The sequence below is a fragment of the Aplidium turbinatum genome, chromosome 7 (genome assembly GCF_918807975.1).
Source record: "Aplidium turbinatum chromosome 7, kaAplTurb1.1, whole genome shotgun sequence".
NCBI lineage: Eukaryota > Metazoa > Chordata > Ascidiacea > Aplousobranchia > Polyclinidae > Aplidium > Aplidium turbinatum.
This window is the reverse complement of record NC_137478.1, coordinates 23,192,983-23,211,438: the sequence shown is the minus strand read 5'-3', so window position 1 is coordinate 23,211,438 and position 18,456 is coordinate 23,192,983. Positions and strand designations below refer to the sequence as shown.

General features: G+C 35.9%; 1 protein-coding gene across 1 annotated transcript; it reads left to right on the top strand.

Annotated features, from left to right (window-relative positions):
- Nucleotides 1-4,135: 4,135 nt before the first annotated feature.
- On the top strand, nucleotides 4,136-16,458 carry LOC145774762 (uncharacterized). The gene is made up of 3 exons (XM_082586068.1): nucleotides 4,136-4,248; nucleotides 14,558-14,705; nucleotides 15,048-16,458. The coding sequence occupies exons 1-3, from the start codon at nucleotides 4,149-4,151 to the stop codon at nucleotides 15,148-15,150; spliced, it is 351 nt and encodes a 116-aa protein (XP_082442194.1). The 5' UTR covers nucleotides 4,136-4,148; the 3' UTR covers nucleotides 15,151-16,458.
- Nucleotides 16,459-18,456: the final 1,998 nt, after the last annotated feature.

The window sequence follows — 18,456 nt, the reverse complement described above, 5'->3', positions numbered from 1 at the left end:
TGAAGGCGAAAAATATGATTGTTGATTGTTTGAGGATATCTGTCAGCTCCTTTCAAAATTTTAATCTTAAAAATTAGCCAGACAATGCAACATCACATCAACTAAACGCAATAAAATTGCTGATCACTGTAATCCCAGGTCATATAGCTTCGAAATACCGGCCGAATACTTGCAACTCCTAAACGAGAATTGCCACAGCTCTGAGGGAAAACCTCGAAACTGGCAACCGCGATGCCAATCGGCGTGTGTACGCTTGCACAACGTATTTGTTGTTGCACTGCTTGCGCGCAGTTCATCTGTGATAAATAACGTAAATGTGACCCGAAAAAAAAGAAAAAAGAAGGATATATACCGAATCCAATTAAAGGTTCGAATTATTCAAACAGTTTAGAATTCGATTCGGTTTCGGTATTCCAAACTGCTTTTCCTTGGACGCAATTTGGCAACATCACAAGACAACGATGTTCTTTGACTAGTCAGGAATAAGTGGTGATCACTGTGGGAGTTCGTTGCGTAGCCCGTAGCCTACTTACCCTGTCATGACATTCTTCAAACTTGATAAGTTTATAACAACAAAAATTTAAAATTAGATCACAAACTGATGGAACTAGTCTATTAAAAACAACCCAATTACATGTTTTTTTTTAAACGTCCAGCGATGTAGAAACGATGCAAAATTATACATTTTTGCTGCCTGGGTAATCTTATCAATCCTGGCAAAAGCAACAACCGAACAACAAGCGCCCTTAGGTTGAACACTTGTCGAATAGTTTTGTATGACTACACAAACGATTTGGTTTATATTTTATATGTTATTCTAAATTATGATAGCCTATGTAGAGAGTTTGCGCAAACCCTTTATTATTTTTTCAGAAACCGCAATTATGATGTTTGTTCCCTAATGCCCCAGTCCTTAATCATGGCGGCCTTTTATTACTAATACATTACTATTATGGCACAACAATGCAGAGAAATTGGATCGATTGAATTTTTACGACTGAAATATGCCAATTCAAAGATTTTTTTTAAAATTTTATGCAAATAAGGTCAAACTTAGCATTTGATCTAACTCCTTGCTAATACCAAAACAGTTCTTTTTGCAACACTAAAGTATCGGCAAAATATCGGTATCGGCCTAAAGAAGTGATATCGGTATCGGCGATAATATTGGTATCGTTGCATCTCTTCGAATCAAAAGTATTTGTCTTAACGTTTTGAAATTAAACTTTTTGTGAAGGAATTCGTTTCGTTTTGACCATACAAAATTTGTTTCAAGCAGACCTAGTGCAATAGTGCATGCGTATGAAGAGTAATAAGCAACATGAAAAACACAAAAAAAGTTTAAATCAGCACAAAACTTTTCATTTATACCATGTATCTTATATTCTGTGTATCCAACTCACTACAACGTAATGACACATGAGTTGGCAGCTACATTCGCAAAATAATCATCTTCCAGTGCAACACACTGTTTGTAGTGAAAAAAATCGTTAGCGTAAAACCCAAGAAAAGAAATAGATGCAAAATGTTTGCACGTTTGTTCATCCGGAAATTAACTTTTCAATGCTTTTTGTTAACATCATCCACTTTGCACCAAATGTTGGTTCCGTTCTTTTGTTTGATTTCCTTTTTTTTCAATAAAATTAAAATAATTTGTGATCTTAGCGTCCTAAACAAATCTTAAACCTTTTATATAATTCATGTCCTAAATATCGCATGAAGCAATTTTGTATTGAATTATTTGAGTTTATCAGGGCTGTGGAGTCGGAAGGTTTGTGAGGTATCTGGAGTCGGAATCGGTGGAAAAAGCACGATTCCGACTCTGGCTTGATATAAAACAAGGAACAATAGCACGTTTGTTGGTTGTGTTATTTTTGTGTCACCGATTGTTTCAGTTTTCTGTTTTAAGTTCAGTTCTTTGTCTCAATGATTGTTCTTTTGACTTATTGGTAGGTACAGTAGCTTATGTTTGCTCGAAATGACGCTTTTTTTACAATTAAAACAAAATTCTTCGCAATTTAATTTGAAAAAAAATCAAGGCAAAATCTTTTGCGTCAAATCAAAGTAAGTGAAGTATTTTTGAAATGCTTTCGTGTCCGACACTTTTATGCTTAAATATATGTTGTCATTGTAGCCACTCTCTTACAAGTTTTATGAATCTTTTGTATAAAATTAAATAATGATTTCTGGTAGTTGAGTGACAAAATACCAAGAACATCATTAAACTGATCTTTTTTCTCAAAATTTGGATTTGAATTTGAAAAAAGTGTCAGTTTTGGACGTTAAATTGGACTTAGTTGGATAATTAGAAAATGAGAATTCGTATATTTTCGTTCGACTCCACAGCTTTGATTTTCATCAAATTGATTTTTATGGAAAAATAACTCAATCCTGGATTAGTTCATTGAGCGATATTCGCTTTCTTTTATTTGCAATATGTAATGGTGTTCGCCAGATTTCATTATGAGAGCGGCGACATATGCCTGCTGTCTTTTACAGGTGCCGAGTTAAACATTTTGGCGAGGTTCCATACTTGTGTTGTCATAAAATATGCCCCCAACTTGCTTTAAAAATAGAAACCTGTCCATGTATAATGCCGAGTTACAATTTTTTTATTACTTCTTTGTGTAAGTGCAATCACACGTGTTGCTTGTCAAAATTCGTATATTGAAGTCACAACAATACTAACGTAATAGCTATAAACGTTTTCCATGACTTTCATAAGACTAAATTATTCGTTGCATTCTGTTTTGGGTTATATTCATGTGTGATAAAAAAAAGTGTTGTTTAAAATTTCAACTTTAAGAAAGCAAATATTCAATGTCGAATTTGCGCCAAAACGACTGAGCTCGCAAAATAAACGGGATATATTTGCGCCTGTGCAACATTCATAGAGTTGCCCTGCTATCACTGTTATTATTATAATAAACTAGTTTCTTGCGTTCTTCCGGTGACTGTAGACCAGACTATCTCGAAATGTTGAAATGATAAATAGCTTTTGTTTCCGACGTTTCGTCGTTCAGCACGACTGACTTTATCAACGATGTGTTCAACGAGTTCTATAAAAATGTTTACAACAACTGGAAAAATGCAGGAGTCCATCGGCGTACCATAAATTTGACGATGTCACACATTTTATAACAAGAAGCAGTTGGTTGAAAACACAGTTTTAAAGCTTGAATTTTGTCACATGAAGATAATTTTGCCCGACTTGTAAGTAAATGATCTGATGATAATAAATTTGAAATAAGGTTCAGGGTATGGGAGAGGCATAGATGTGAAGAGATCAAAGAGTGGAGACAAAATATCAATTAAGAATTTTGATAATTTATAAGTAAATGACCCAATAAAAAAAACAATGGGGCGAAGAGGAATACTGTATTAGGTTTACGAAGCTTAAATAGACCATAAATCCTTGGAGTAGGCCTAACATCTTTATCACATTTAAAACTGTGATAGACTGGCATGATAATTTTATGCTCAGCAGCGTATCGCCAAATTAATTTGGTAACCGATTTAGCTATTTTCCTGACAGGATTAGGTTTTGCAGGTAAGATTTTGAAAGTGTTACTTTCACATAAAAGAGCCATTAATTTAGAGTCATAATTCTTAACGTCCATGACGACTGTTGTACTTTAATATATTTCTTGATTCATCAGATTGCAGAACTTTCAACGCTTGCTGGTGTTGTGGAGTTGAACTTTGTGGTGGAGGCTTTTAAAATTTTTAATAGTTGATCTTCATTGCGTTTAATATGCTTCTGTGTTGTGCCATTTGCTGCTCAACAGGTAGTTTTACCTGTTTTAACCCCCTTGAGAAAGTCAGTCATGCTGACTGACGAAACGTCAGAAGTGAAAAGCTAGTTATTATTTCTTGTGATAGTCTAGTCTACAGTCACTGGAAGAGCTCAAGAAATTAATTTATAATTAAAATGCCTGGTGCAGTCCCATTCCGTATTTATTATTATTATATTGATACAGTCACAACAATCATATGTTGTTGCATTTTCTTATTTAAAATATTGATTCATAAAGAAAGCAGGGAATGAAAATCAAATATTATTATCAAGACACTATCGTCTAACAGGATTGATATACGCTGTCGGTGGCTATAGGCCTAACAGAGAGGCGTTGAACACAGTGGAATGCATGGATCCACGAGAAGATCGGTGGAGAAGAGTTTCGTCGATGAAAGTTAAAAGATATTGTTTATCTGCAGTTGTTTTGAACGATCAAGTCTATGCAATAGGTAGGATTGATTGTGTTATTATATTAACGCGTGTTGCCATGTTTAATTGTTTATATTGATCTGTTTGTAACAAGTAGGACATCTAAAATCTGAAGTTTTGCTGAGTAGCTCAATATAATTAATAGAACATACGCAACTAAGTTCCAGGCGAGCATGAGAAAAGCTTTCAAAGTTGACAAATAAAAAAGTTAATGTTAAATTAAATGATTTATTTAACGAGCTTTTTTTTCAATTTTTGAGATTTGACTTTATTAACCATTTCATTGGCGTGGTAACTGGATTGTTTGTTTGTGCAAGCTTGGGTTCCATAACAAGCAAAATAATTATCAAAAGTATTAAAACTAACTAAATCCGGCACTCACAATCCTCCTTCGTGGCGTTCAGAACAGCTCAGTTTGGAGGAAATAAACACAATTACGTCACAAGGCCAGGCCAGCGCTTTGAGAAGTTATGCGAACAAAGGATGACAAAGCATAGATTGGCGCCACTCTACGCCTAACCAGGCACAACTTTATCTTGGCTTTGTGTTACTCAACCACTGGGTTGCAACTAGAGATGTAAATGCAAAAAAAACGAACCGTTTTTTTTAAAAAAAAACGTGTTTTTTTTTAAAAAAAACACTCGTTTTTTGTTTTTTTTGTTTTTTTTCATATTTTTCTGGAAAAGTTGCAATTTTTTTGCAATTTACAGCTTAGTCTCATTATACTGCTCTCGAAAAACATTAAATTACTAAAAATAGTTTTATTGGTGTGCTGAAATTCCTAAGTGTTTGTGTTTGGCAGCATATGATCTTGCATAGTCCTATGAGGACCTATGTTGTTTCGCTTTCTTCTTCATTCTCTGGCATGTTTGTGGCATTAGACCTGACAAACATTGAATTAATGAAATTTGATACATGACATAATGTAGATGAGTTAATTTCTTTTTCCTTTAATGGAAGTTAGCCTACGATGTTAGTATACTGTGGTACTGGTTATTCTTGTACACACTCAATGGGTTGACGAAATTTTGACAATACAAGGTGGCAGTATTCAGTACACACATTTACCTTGTTTGTGGACGTGGTAATTTACTAATGCAAGCTATTGCCAATAGCTTGTTTAAACATGTTTTGTAACTGATAGCTTGCCAACGATGTATATGCTTTATAAATGTTGAAACAGAAGTATTCTTTTCGTGTGTTGTAAGATCTTGGATTGGACACTTCGTCATTGATGCTTCTTGCAGATTATTTGGGACATATAATGCAAGAGACCTTATCACAGATATTTTTAGCTGTCAAAAGTTAGTGCATTTGTCAGAAAAGGTTTAGGTTAATGTTCCTTTCAAATGCCCACCACCCATGTTGACTATTGCTAGTAACTACCGTTCTACCAACCTTGAATGAAGAAATTTTTCCTTTAAAGTGGAGTTTTTCAGCACTGCTCAGTGCTCAGTGTTCACATAGTGAATAAATGCTTTATAATGCTTTTCCTGACAAGAATAAAGTTTTACCCATATTCCCACAATGCAGGATAAAGATACAAAACAAACATCAAAGATGAAAACTTATTTTATTTGAGAACTAGGCCTACTGTTTTTTGAGGTAAAAAGAAATTGACCTCTTGTCGTTACGCACCAATAAAACCATGATGCAAACTTTAATTTTTTTTATTGGGCAGAGGAAAGATAAGATTGACGAAAAGTTAGGCAAAAACAAAAAAAGTGCTAAAGTCTCAAAGTTCTGCAAACTAGTTCAAATTGGATGGATTAAGTGCAGCCAATAACCATACTTCTTTTAAACATGTCTATGACAGCACAATGGTGTGATTAAGGGAAAACAAACATGACTATGACGTCACAAAGGATTATTGCATCTCTTCAGGGAAAATAAAAAAACATCAAAACGTTTCCATCTTTCTCTACATTTAAATGTGATTTGGGCTAAAACTTGGGACTTTAGCACTACACTGCTTTTGCCAAACTTGTCATCAATCTTTCTTCTACTCAAATATTTTTTTTTTTAATTTACACACCATGGTTTTATTGGTGCGTAACGACAAGAGGTTAATTTCTTTTTAGCTCAAAAAGTAGTAGCCAAAACTTGTTTTAATATTCATAAATAGATAGCCCACCCCATAAAACATGGGGGTAGAGCTAAAACTTATGTAAATATGTTGAGCGGTTCTTGAGATATGGCCGTTTTTCTATTGCTCCTTATCTATAAAGCCACTTAGTGGCTAAGGTTATTTCACTTATAACTCGAGAACCGCTTGTGTGATTTTCATCACGTTTGCACCAAATGCACATCAACTGGAACAATCTCTTGACGTTGTACTGGTAATGGTGTGGTGTGCTGGTGAAAAGTGCCTTTGTGAAGTAGAGAAACAGGACCCTGACCACCTGGTCCTAACGTAACATGCCCATTAACCAAAATCCCAGGTGGCTTCGAAACTGTACACGAGTGTGGTACTGCATTTAACAACTGGCTGAACCAAATTACAGACAATACTTGAGATGTGCCAACCATAGGACACTGTGTTACTATTTGAGACGATGAGAAACCTTTATGGCTCGTGTGTTGAGACTTGAGAGACATATTGTCTCATTTGAAAGATGTTATACGAGTTATGAGACTATTTCTTTGTTGAAAGAGACACTATTGCAATGAGTTTACCCTAATTTCTGCATATTGTGACATTTAATAAAAAAATAGGTAAAAAAAACAAAAAAAACGAATAAAAAACAAAAAAAACGATAAAAAACAAAAAAAACGAGCTCGTTTTTTTTAAAAACAAAAAAAAACGTTTTTTTACATCTCTAGTTGCAACCTAAATGTGGATGGTCCTTGGATGTCAACGGTCAAACTTTTTTTTAAATGCTTTTGATGACTCACAAAGCGAAAGTTCAGGAAACTTATCACCTTTTGGATTTTTTCCTTTGTGTTAAAAAGTTTAATCGCCCTTGCACTTGTAAGTGTTAATTGTAATTGTAGGACTATTTTCCCAAAAATTAAAGTTTTTTTTTTCTATTTTGCTTCTAGGTTTGGTGGCTGTGCAATTTTAAGATAGTGGTAACACTGTTTTATCGATGTATATTTTAAACTTTTGGGTTTTGCCATCTTTCCCTTTTGTTAGTGTCAAATTCGTATGTTTACTTTGCCGTTTTGTACATGTTTGCGCCAACAGCAAAAAATAAATTGAATTGAATTGAATTGAACTAACATTGATCAATTTGACAGAAATCTCACAAAGTCCCGAAAATTTGAAACTTTGCAAATTTTGCTGTTTAGTTTTGCAAAACTTTAACAAGTTCTATTAATCAAGAATAGACATGCGGCATTGCATTAACTTCTCTTCTGCTTTGAAAAGTTTTGAAACAAACCATTTCCAGTATGACGACTGTCATTATGACATGACAAGGCTACATGGTTGGCTTTCCATGTTTCGATAGTTTTTGATCAGCTTGCATCTGTTAAATTTTGTCTTATAAACCTGCAACAAACACAAAATGTCGTGAACAGCTAAACATAAGTTTTCTACCTCGAACTTTCAGTTTAGTGATTTGCATTGCGGCACCTAATGACAGAGCAGATATCGTTAGATCATTATTTGAAAATGAAACACATTAGCTTTCTTGATTTTATAAAGAATTGGTAGTAACTTTAATAAACAGTAATGCTTTTAAAAATAATTTGATATTAAATTGCAGTAGTCAAACATAAAGCAAACGGAAATATTCACTTTGCCGTTGCAAAATATACAGGAAATTGTTGTGCGTCCACCATTATGAACAGCTTGAAGCTTCTAAGATTACTTTTTACTTCTACGAGTTTATTTGAGTTTTGCTTCCAACTGGATGAATACTTAATGAATGTTTCATGCGACCAACAAAACATCGACCTTCACCACCAATACAGGATTTGCTACAAGGTCGCCTTTACCGAAAACGTTCCCAGCATTATCGATCTTGCCACATTTTGAATATTCAACTGGTTTGTAAGCTTCACTTCAGGAAACAGAATGTTGGTAAATTGAAGTTACTTCAAATTTTCATCTTGGAGACTGTTTGACAGAAGTTGTTTATTTATCAACAGTCGGAAAAATAGGCAGAATTCTGCAAACTGTAACAAATCAATAAACCAAGTGAACCAGAGCTCCACCAGCATACTATGTGCAACAAAAACGTTTATATTTCTGTCAAAACATTTCAACCAAGATTATAGAAAAAAGTGATTAATGGAATCAGAGAAACTCATGTAATTCAGTATCTCTAAATCAAAGTTTAGATCAGCATCTTTTATTTTAATTCTGCTACGCGTGATTAGCTATCAAATGTGACCACTCACTGCAGCTATTTTTGCTAAGCAACCTGATTTAGAACTATTTTCTGAGGAATTTTTATTCCTTTTTTCTCGACAGATTCAAACTGCAAAACATGTTTGCAAAATATGACGAAACTTGATGGCATAGCGTTCTTTAGTATAACCATTTAGTTCTTTCATGACTTTGGTATCGGCTTTTGAATTGCAAATATCATCGACATTGTCAACATAATTATATAACAGTTGATTTTTATAAAACGCTTGTTGTCACTGTAATCTTGTATTACAATTACAAATGATGCAAAGTCACTAATTTTATCCATTGTTTCAGCTCCAAGTTGTTCATTTGTAACATGAGCATTTTTGCTCGAAGATCTAATACAGAACAATGTAGAAAACTAGTTTTTAAATAGCCTTGCTATCTCTCGATTTAAAACTGAGATGACTGATGACAGACAGAAAGAAATACCATGTCTATGTTAAAAGGAAACAGACAAATTTGAAAATACGCTGCCAAACAATTTTTGTAATAAATAACCAAAATATGGTAATAAATGCAACATCAGTACATTAAAGCAAAGATGCTGAAGCAACATGGTCGATTCTTATTTAGCGCAATCCACATAAACAACAACGTTCAGGCTATAGGCTATACCAGTGGTTCTCAAACTTTTTTTTGTTGCGACGCCTATGGAAAAGTTTTCTGGACTTGCGACGCACCAGCAAATAAAAGTTAATGAGGAAACTTATTATTAAAGTTTTGTTTGTTGATAAAACAACAAAAAGCAAAGCATATTATTTAATGTGACGTGTGGGCTTGTTTGTTTTTACAAAGTTCAATAAATCTTGGGAGAATTTTTGAAATTGCCACCCGCATTTTTCTTTCAGTGTTTATTGGTGATCGAAATTTGCTTTTTATTACCGCCAAGGCAGAAAATCCTGCTTCACATAAATATGACGTGACAAATGGGATAATAATTCGTAGTGCTTTCTTCACCAAAGCTGGATAATCGCCATTCATTGAAATAGAGAAATTTGCCGGATTTCCTGAAGTAAACATCCTTTTCAGGGAATTGTCACAAGAAAGGTCAATGTAGGCTTCTTTTTCTTGTGCAGTAAAAGACAGTGGAGTAGGTTGGACGAAAGGATCACGAATCCATTCGTAGTTTGATAAATTTTTCGAGAAGTATTTTGCAAATTTCGACTCGAGCTTGGACAAATGTTGCCCAAATATGCTTCACAAATTTGAAGGCAGCGTCATACTTTTCTTTTCAAGCAAATTGGACAAGAAAGTGAAGTATCGAGAGCTTCCAGACATGTTTGCTATATCTTCCTTCCACAATAGCAGCTTTTTAACAAATGCTGCAATTTTATCTGAAATGTCATTTTTATTCGGCCCTTGCATAGAAATGTTCAGTTTGGCGAAGATATCACACAAGTAAAGTAAGCCAATTTCAATAAAAAATTGTTCTGAGCTAAACAATCTGCAAGTGGATTATTTTCTTGCTGCAAAAAAGCCTGAAGTTCATCCATCAATTCATAGAAGCGTTCAAAGAATTTTCTAAGCGAAAGCCACCTGGATGAAAATTAAAAGAGCAAACTCCGATGCGCTGCATTCATTTCTCCACAAAGTTTTTTTGAAAACTCTTGACTTCAGTGGGCGTGTTTTAATGAAGTTAACAACTTTGATGACAACTGAAACTGCTAATCAAAGGATTAACCTCATCTTTATAAGATAAACTGAATTCAGCTACGAAACGAAACTCTTCTGCGACGCCCTTGGAAAATTGAAACGACGCACCAGGGCGTCGCGACGCACAGTTTGAGAACTACTGGGCTATACGCTCGCGGCATCCCGGCTGAACAAAAGTCAACCCTAGGTGTTACTATAACGGTTATAGGTGAATTGTTCGTAAGCAGTTTTTCGTAAAGCAATTGTTCGTAAAATCAATTCTTCGTAAAGCAATTCTTCGTAAAGCAATTCTTCGTATTAGTGAATTGTTCGTAAACAGGTGATAGGTGAATTGTTCGTGAACAATTTTTCGCAACAGCAAAGTTTGTCTTGCAATTTCCGATGAAGGTGCGTAATCAGGGCCGGATTTACCAATAGGCTAGGCAGGCTGAAGCCTAGGGCCTCAACGTCCAGGGGCCTCGAAATTCGATTTCAAAGTTTGTAATTCTTTTAAAAACTTGACAAGTTTAAACCCTACCTAAAGTACCTATATGTATCAAGCTTTTCAGAGTATAGAAAATTCTATACACAAGTTGCAAACAGTCATTATTACGTCGTTACTTGTTTGCATCATAATAAAGGCAATTATTGCCCGCTTGCTGCTGGAAGCTTCTATGTTAAAGTGCCGCAGTCTTCTCGGCAAAAAACAGTATGAAATAATCTAGTGATTTTCTTGGAGAATCTAGTGTTTTTTTTTAAATTTTGAGACTGGCAGCATCAACTTTCCTTCTGTTGATAACGAAGAAGATTTAGATGATTTGCAAGAAGAATAGGGAGCTTTGCCTCAAGCGTGCAATACTCTGCATGATAGTGATAACCTTAGCCCACCAGAGTTTTGGCTAAAACTGAAAATGGACAACCAAGGTTTAAAACTTTTAAAGGAAGCATATCCGGAAGATGTTGACCCGAGTCCCGAAACTTACTGATGAACTTCTATGTGCAAGGAAAAAATTAACACTGCCTTTCAATATGTGGAAGCTATATTAAGACTGTTTCTAAGCTTAATGGTCACTAACTGCTCAGGAGAGAGATCTTTCTCAAGGCTCAAAAGCATCAAAAATAAACTGAGATCGACAATGTCTCAAGTTGCATGATTTTGCTTTGACGAAAACTAGAAAAAAAATTTGGTAGCCTAGTCTTACTCTATTTGATGGCTGTAACTATTTCTTATGTCCTCGTAAACAGTGGCGTAGCCAGGGGGGGGGGAGGTTGGGGGTTTCAACCCCCCTTTGGCACGCGTGTGACGTCACGATATTGAGAATGATGCTTTCAGTGTCTTTATGTCTCTAAAACAAAGTTTGCCTAATTTTAAACAAAACTGCATTAAAAGAGCGAGTTTTGCCAATACCAAGCATTCAAATATCTCAGTCAGGAATTAGCAACAAGAAAACATAAAGACTTAGCTTTATTTCCGAAAAATGCCGAAGAAAACATTATCTTATCCTTTTGCTATGCCACCGGACGGTACCATTTTACAGGAATATTCATACCCACATTTTTGTTGAAGATGCTCTCAGAATGCACCAAATTCAAAGAAATTTTTCAAAATTTTTCTGCAGGAGGCCCCCCAGAACCCCGTTGCTGGGTGTCGTTTTAGGCGAATACGGAATACGCCGTCAAACCCTCCCCTTTCAAAATTCCTGGCTACGCCACTGCTCGTAAATCAACTTTACAATTATTGTAACGGTTGTTTGATCAGATATATTAAAATTAAAAGCAAAACTGCCTTAACTAAATTTTTATTCTTTTAATTAAAAATTTGCACCCATGAATGTGGAAAATGAAAAGAACGAAGAGTTTAATGCACTCATATTTTTAACATTAAGCAATGACATGTGATGTTGTTTAAAGAGAATTTATGAGCTCAAAAATAGGGAGGGGCCTCAGAAATGAAATAGCCTAGGGCCTCTCATGGTCTAAATCCGGCCCTGTGCGTAATGCAAATTTTTCTGAATAACCAAGTTACGACGACACAAAGAAATAAGCACAATGAAAAAGCGCATTTTTTGTTATTTATTGGAATACAACAATTGTCTGTGTTTAGCAATTCTTTGCTTACACTACCAATACTACTTTGAGTAACTTCGTACAAATTGTCCACGAGCCAAGTTTAGTATGAAGTATTGTGTGCAATTCCACGCAAGTAATTACAAATTTCATTATGTTGAAAGTCTTGACTCCAAGTTCGGACGACTCTAGTTAGTCTTTCTGCACTGTTTTTGTACTTCTTCTTTGGAAGGGGTCCTGCTGGCCACTGACATACTGTTCAATGCGAACCTCATTTAGGTTTTGCTCTCGCTTGATTGCAGATATGAACTTCCAAATATCTGGATGATTTGCAGATACCTGGAACATGAACCCTCTGTGCCATCCTTCAATGCTATTATTAGTTTTGGGAAGGCCACTGAGGACGCCATCATAGCAGATCCACATTTGAATTGCAAACATTGGAGGACGGCGCCCTTGACGACGATCTGGGCGCCCAACCCAAGTGTCTTCAAAGTAGTCAATTACTGGCTGAGCAACATCTGGTAATACATTCCCATCAATGAGAATGTCAAAGGCCCGGCTGACTTCATCAATAGGCACAAAGGCCAGAGACGACAACATGCGCAGCCTCAGAGCAAACTCTGCACTTGTCTCGTACTGCTCCTTCAGGCCACTTGATTGCGTCTTTCTCCAAATGCACTGGCACAAATGGAAGAAACAGCCACGGTGAGTTGAAAGTGGGTACTCTCTGCTTACTGCATTAACCATGGCCATCTCAAAGTCAGTCATGATTGTCTCTGGAACAGCAAAAGCAGGTAACAACTCCTTGATCTTTTGCAGCAGATGAATGTATGTCCCTCTCCTTTTGTCCCCCAGCAGGGCATACACCAGAGGCACTGAAGTGTTTTCTTTCAGTCCGTGTATTGTGTAAAGCTGTTCAAACAGTGAAGGCACTGTCTTGAAGGTGCCGTCAGCATAGCAGTGCTTTAAACGGGCAAGGAGCTGCAGATTTCTTTCTGTGGCAAAGAGGACCATACGGTTATCTCCAGGCCCAGAATCATAGGCCAAGAATGTTACACCAGCAAACGTTTGCTTGTATTCTACTGGAAGCACAATGTCACGGAGAGAATGTGGGATTGCCGGGCCTGCATTTTCCTTCAATCGCACTTGGGTGACTGCCCTTTTCATGCTCTGCACACTTGGCAGTTTTGCTGCCGTGGCTTGACTGAGTCCAATAGTTTTTGCTGAGACGAAGTAACTTGGGGCATCACGACTGTCTTTTGCTGCACAACGAATATTTTCCATAACCTTTGCTGCTTCGACATGACCAGCATCTCCAGCATGATTGTGCTCACCTCTGGATTGTACAATGGCTGTCATAGCAGTTGTTACTCGTGCAGGACATTTCTTATTAAAATACTCACATTTCCAATAAGTAATTTCTTGCCCTTGTGCGTTAAGTGCACTATAATCTTTGTAATAAAGGTGGCCACTATACAAAAGTTTTGGCTTTCCTTTTTCGCTGCTTACAAACTGTAATGCCATTCTGAATCAGGGACTCTACATCTACAGTCTGTCTGCTCGTCTACACTCTACAGGTACAGCACGTCTTTAAGCACAATTATCACATTTCTAGCATATAGGCTACCCTATTTGATTGTTCGTAAACAATTGTAACTGTTTTTTTTTTAAAGCTGTAGCCTAGCTTTTATGAACATGTGTTTACGAACAATTAGTATTACGGTCAATTGCATGCCCGAAGAATTGCTTTACGAAGAATTGCTTTACGAAGAATTGATTTTACGAACAATTGCTCACGAACAATTGTTTTACGAAAAACTGTTTACGAAAAAATCGTCGGACACCTACTATAATGTAGATTCAAGATGATTGCAATATCTCACCACTTATGATTCCTAAATGTTTTCATTGCATGACGTCACTCACAAAATGCAAAAATGTGGTTTGTGAATGCAGGGGTGTGAATGACATTTATTTGCTTATTTTGTTACAAATTGCTATAAATGTTTGTCTTTGTGAGATGAAACAAATTTTGCTATAATTGTTGCAACTCAATCGAAATCGTTGACTCAGTAAGAAAATGTAGATGCTATGACAGTTTGTTCATCGTGGCTGATGTATTTTGCGTGTATTTAGTTTACCTTGAGTTGATTGTTTAATCCCTGCAGTATAACAAGTCTGCACTGCTTAAACGAGGCAGCTAAGGTTACCAGAATTATATTATACAATTCGTGAATATTGACTTGGAAACCTTGTTCGAACAGGAGGATATGGCGACAATTGGTCTAACCTGTCTTCAGTTGAACGATTCGATCCACGGAAGCAAGCATGGTCCGATGTTGCTGATATGAACGTTGCAAGATATAATCACGGTTCATGCGTCATAGACGGGATAGTGCATGTCGCTGGAGGGTGAGTGGTTGTTTCTGAACGTCATCAATGCATAGAAAGCATGAATAAGTTTGAATTAATGGAGTCTACCAACCTGTGAATAGAAACATACGTGATTCTAATAACTTAATATGAGATTATTACAATTTATTAAAACATAGTTTGATTGAGTCTGTCCATTGCTGATGTAAAATTTCAAATTTTAGTCCATTTTTTTAACATTATAAATTTACAGTATCCAACTTTTGCAAACAACAGAGTTGATTTGACTGAAATAATTCAATTATTATCAGTTTTCAACAATGTTTTGTCTTTCAATTTTATTTCTTCGTGTTCTAATTTTTATTCGATCATAATTTACAGAGGAACCGACGCAATAGAAACTTATGATGCAGCCAAGAATACGTGGGAAGTAGTTGGAATTGTGGAAGCTTTCAACAAACCTCTATTCATTGTAGCGATATAGTTGTCATTAACTAATCGGGTCATTACATCAATGACGATTCTTACGATGTTGAACCATGAATCATCTTGATATATCTTGTTAACTTGTTTCATTGCATTTTCGAAATCCCACATCTTTTACTTTCCTTTTTATAAAAGCAGATTTGTTTGTCTCGCTTTGTGTTTGTGGCATTTTCTTGTGTTAAAAAAGCAAACAACTTATTTTGTACTTTATTTTGTTGTTGAATCATTGTTTCGAAACGGTAAAAGAACGTAGGCAAATATGTGGAGATGAAACTAATTTTTCAGAATATCCCTTTTTTTCAGTTTTCAGCGCTGTGAACAAAGAACGATGTTTTTTGTGTTTTCAACCTTGTTTTATATTAATGCAGAGTAAGGCAGAAGTAGTCGACATTTTCGTTGATCTCATCAGGCATTGTTTTGCTGTTAACCTCCAGCCAGCTCTGGCGGTGAGATAAGCTCTGGTGGCTATTTTCTGTTCTAACATGCTCAACCAACTCGTGAAAGTCCAAGGTCTCCATAGACAATAAGTGACATATTATTCGATTGGCCTGTGCAAGTGATTTAATGTACCGGTAACTTAAATTTTGATTGAATTGTCATTGCTTAGTATTTGCATCCCATTTCCATTGTTTTATTAAACGAATTATTTTACTGTTTTAGTTAGAGTGCCCCTGAAAACTAGTTTGTAGATGACGTAATATCTTCGCTGTGCTGCATGACATTGTGTTATGTTTTTCAAAATAAATGAATCCACGCAGAGATTACCACAAAACAGTTCGATGTAAAATACAATGTTTGTCGTTTATAGCTCTATGATAAATAGCCCTAAGCTTCTACCCAAAATCTAAATATCTAATGATACTTGTGGATAGGTTGCTTACCCACCGTTAAGATAAGGAAACACTGCATGAAAAGATACATTTCATAAAGCTTTGCTAAAATGAATGGTTGACTCAAACTGGGGCACTAGATTGATCACCTTAGCGCATAGCTATCACAGCGGGTGCAATATGCTGCAGGATAATGTTTGCCTGCTTAAATCTGCCGTGTTCGCAATCGCTGCAATGAAATTTAATTGTTTTTTCACTCATGCGCTTATGGAAATATTGGTCATAATCGAAATTGTAACTGATATTTCTGCTCTTCTTTCGTTCGATAATGTAATTCCATCATCAACGCATCAGAATAACCAAAATTTTGAAACTAACAATCAAGTCACAATTACACTTTTGATTTGGCGTATTTGCTTTTTGTTTGTTGATTAACTTTAAGATGAGTGTTTGATGTAAACCTTGCAATAAAACAAGTCTGCATTGAATATAAGAGCCAGTTAAGGTTACCAGAATATTTGTATGATTCCCGGATAGCAACTTGAAAATCCTTTCCACCAGTAGGAGAACTCCGGTGAAAAAGTTGTCATCAGTTGAACGTTTCGATCCACGAAGCAAGCATGGTTGGCAACCATGTTACTGATACGAAAGTAGAAAGAAGGAACTGCAACAGGGGTGTTTTCCTTGCAATTTATTTGAAGGATTATGTGTTATGTTTTGTAATTTCTTAAGGCATTGCTACCTGGAGCTGGAGGTGGTGCCTGATTTGTCACATTTTGTTAATTTTTGCCATCGTTGCTGTCTGACTTAAATTTTCTTAAAATCAGATATTTTCACTTTTTGCTGACTCGTGATAATATGAAAGCTTTTTGTTGCCTTGAGGAAGCAATCAAAAATGAGAAAGACTATATATTAAAAAACGTTTAAGCAGACTGTTAAAAAGTCCTTGTAAGCAAGTCCTGTTACCAGCCTGACTGAAATCTCATGAGTTAAAGTGTCTTCGTTTTTCCAACCCTTGTGATGTTGAAACTCATTGTGTCACTTGGGAAAGAGAGCAAAAGATGTTGAAATATGATTTTAAAAATTTCACTCAGACAGTAACCAAAAGTTGGAAAAATCTTGAAACGTGTTGCAGAATGCAGGCTAACAAATCTGGCCGTATAAGAGGGCTGCAAACAGGCATGGAGGAACCACGTGGGCCTGGGCCCACCTAGTTTATTTTCTGGGTGGGCCTGGCTCACCCACTTTTGAAAACCAAATTTCTTTTAAAAGGTAGCAAAAATGGCAAATCAGAGAGAGAGTTCCAAAAAAAGGTCTTCACTCATTTGATACACACTAGTTTGATTATCTTTGATAGCTCAATGATGACATCCAATCTTTAAACTTTTCTGTGGAGCCCACTATTGATGGGCAACAGGTGTAGGTGTGGTTGCGTATGATTGGTGGAGCAACCTATCAATCAATATACTTTTTCTTTATGGTTAAAACAATGATATCATTACACATGCAAGTAGGCTACTGCATAATGCTGCAGATTATTACTCCGATGTGGTATGATAACTGTGTGTGTATTGTTGCCTTTTTATTTGTGTGTACAGCGCCATAGAGCAATTTTGTGATTTATTTTGGCCAAATCAGGCCAAAAATGGAAAATTTTCGCTTGTTGGCACGAAAGGCAATCATGAAAACACAATGTATATATAGCCGATTCAAGTATTAGGAATGCAAAAATATTATTGAGGGTCTGGGGGGCTTCGCCCCCCGGAAGTTGGATTGACTTTGATTGCTGCGCCTCTGGCCCCACCTACTTTGAAAATGGTTCCTCCATTTCTGGCTGCAAAATATTCATAGGCCAAATCTGGCATACAAATTTATCTTGTTTTTTTTTTGCTGTAACTTTTGCTGCATAAGCTTAAAATTATCCCAAAGATGTAAAAGATTGTCTAAACGTAAAATTTTACCGAAATTTTACTTGCTTGGGAAACGTGTCCTCTTTTTGGGCTATGAAAATATGGTAAGCCTAAGCATGCATTGCTTTCTTTTTTCTGTTTTGAAGATTCTTTGTTTATTTATTATCCCACGAGTGTTCACTGCCACCCATTGGAATAAAAATAGAAATATGAAGATTCAGAGTTAAAATAAAATAAAAAAACTCCACTTCAAATTCTTGAAGAGAACACGTGAAGTTAGTCAAGCGTAAAGAATAAATTTATGAAGATCTCAAAAGGACAAGCAAACAGATTTTTAAAAAAGCCGTTTAAACGATCACAAAAATCTAGAAAAAAATAAAAAAGTTGCTTTGATTGATTGAATCTTGATTTGAATGGGTGCTCAGTGAACACCTTAAATATACGCCACTGGTGAGAATGAAATCACTTCAACAATAGAGGCTTTCTTTAAAGGATTATTTTTGAAATTTAACAGAAGCGGGCTAGGGTTGCAATTGCTGTTGAATGCTGTGCAATTAAAGTTGA

Excerpts from the sequence above, each read along its gene's own strand:
- LOC145774762 (XM_082586068.1), top strand. The coding sequence starts at position 4,149 with ATGGATCCACGAGAAGATCGGTGGAGAAGAGTTTCGTCGATGAAAGTT. Across the intron at positions 4,249-14,557 it reads CGATCAAGTCTATGCAATAG|GAGGATATGGCGACAATTGG; the intron begins GTAGGATTGATT and ends TTGTTCGAACAG. Across the intron at positions 14,706-15,047 it reads ATAGTGCATGTCGCTGGAGG|AGGAACCGACGCAATAGAAA; the intron begins GTGAGTGGTTGT and ends CATAATTTACAG.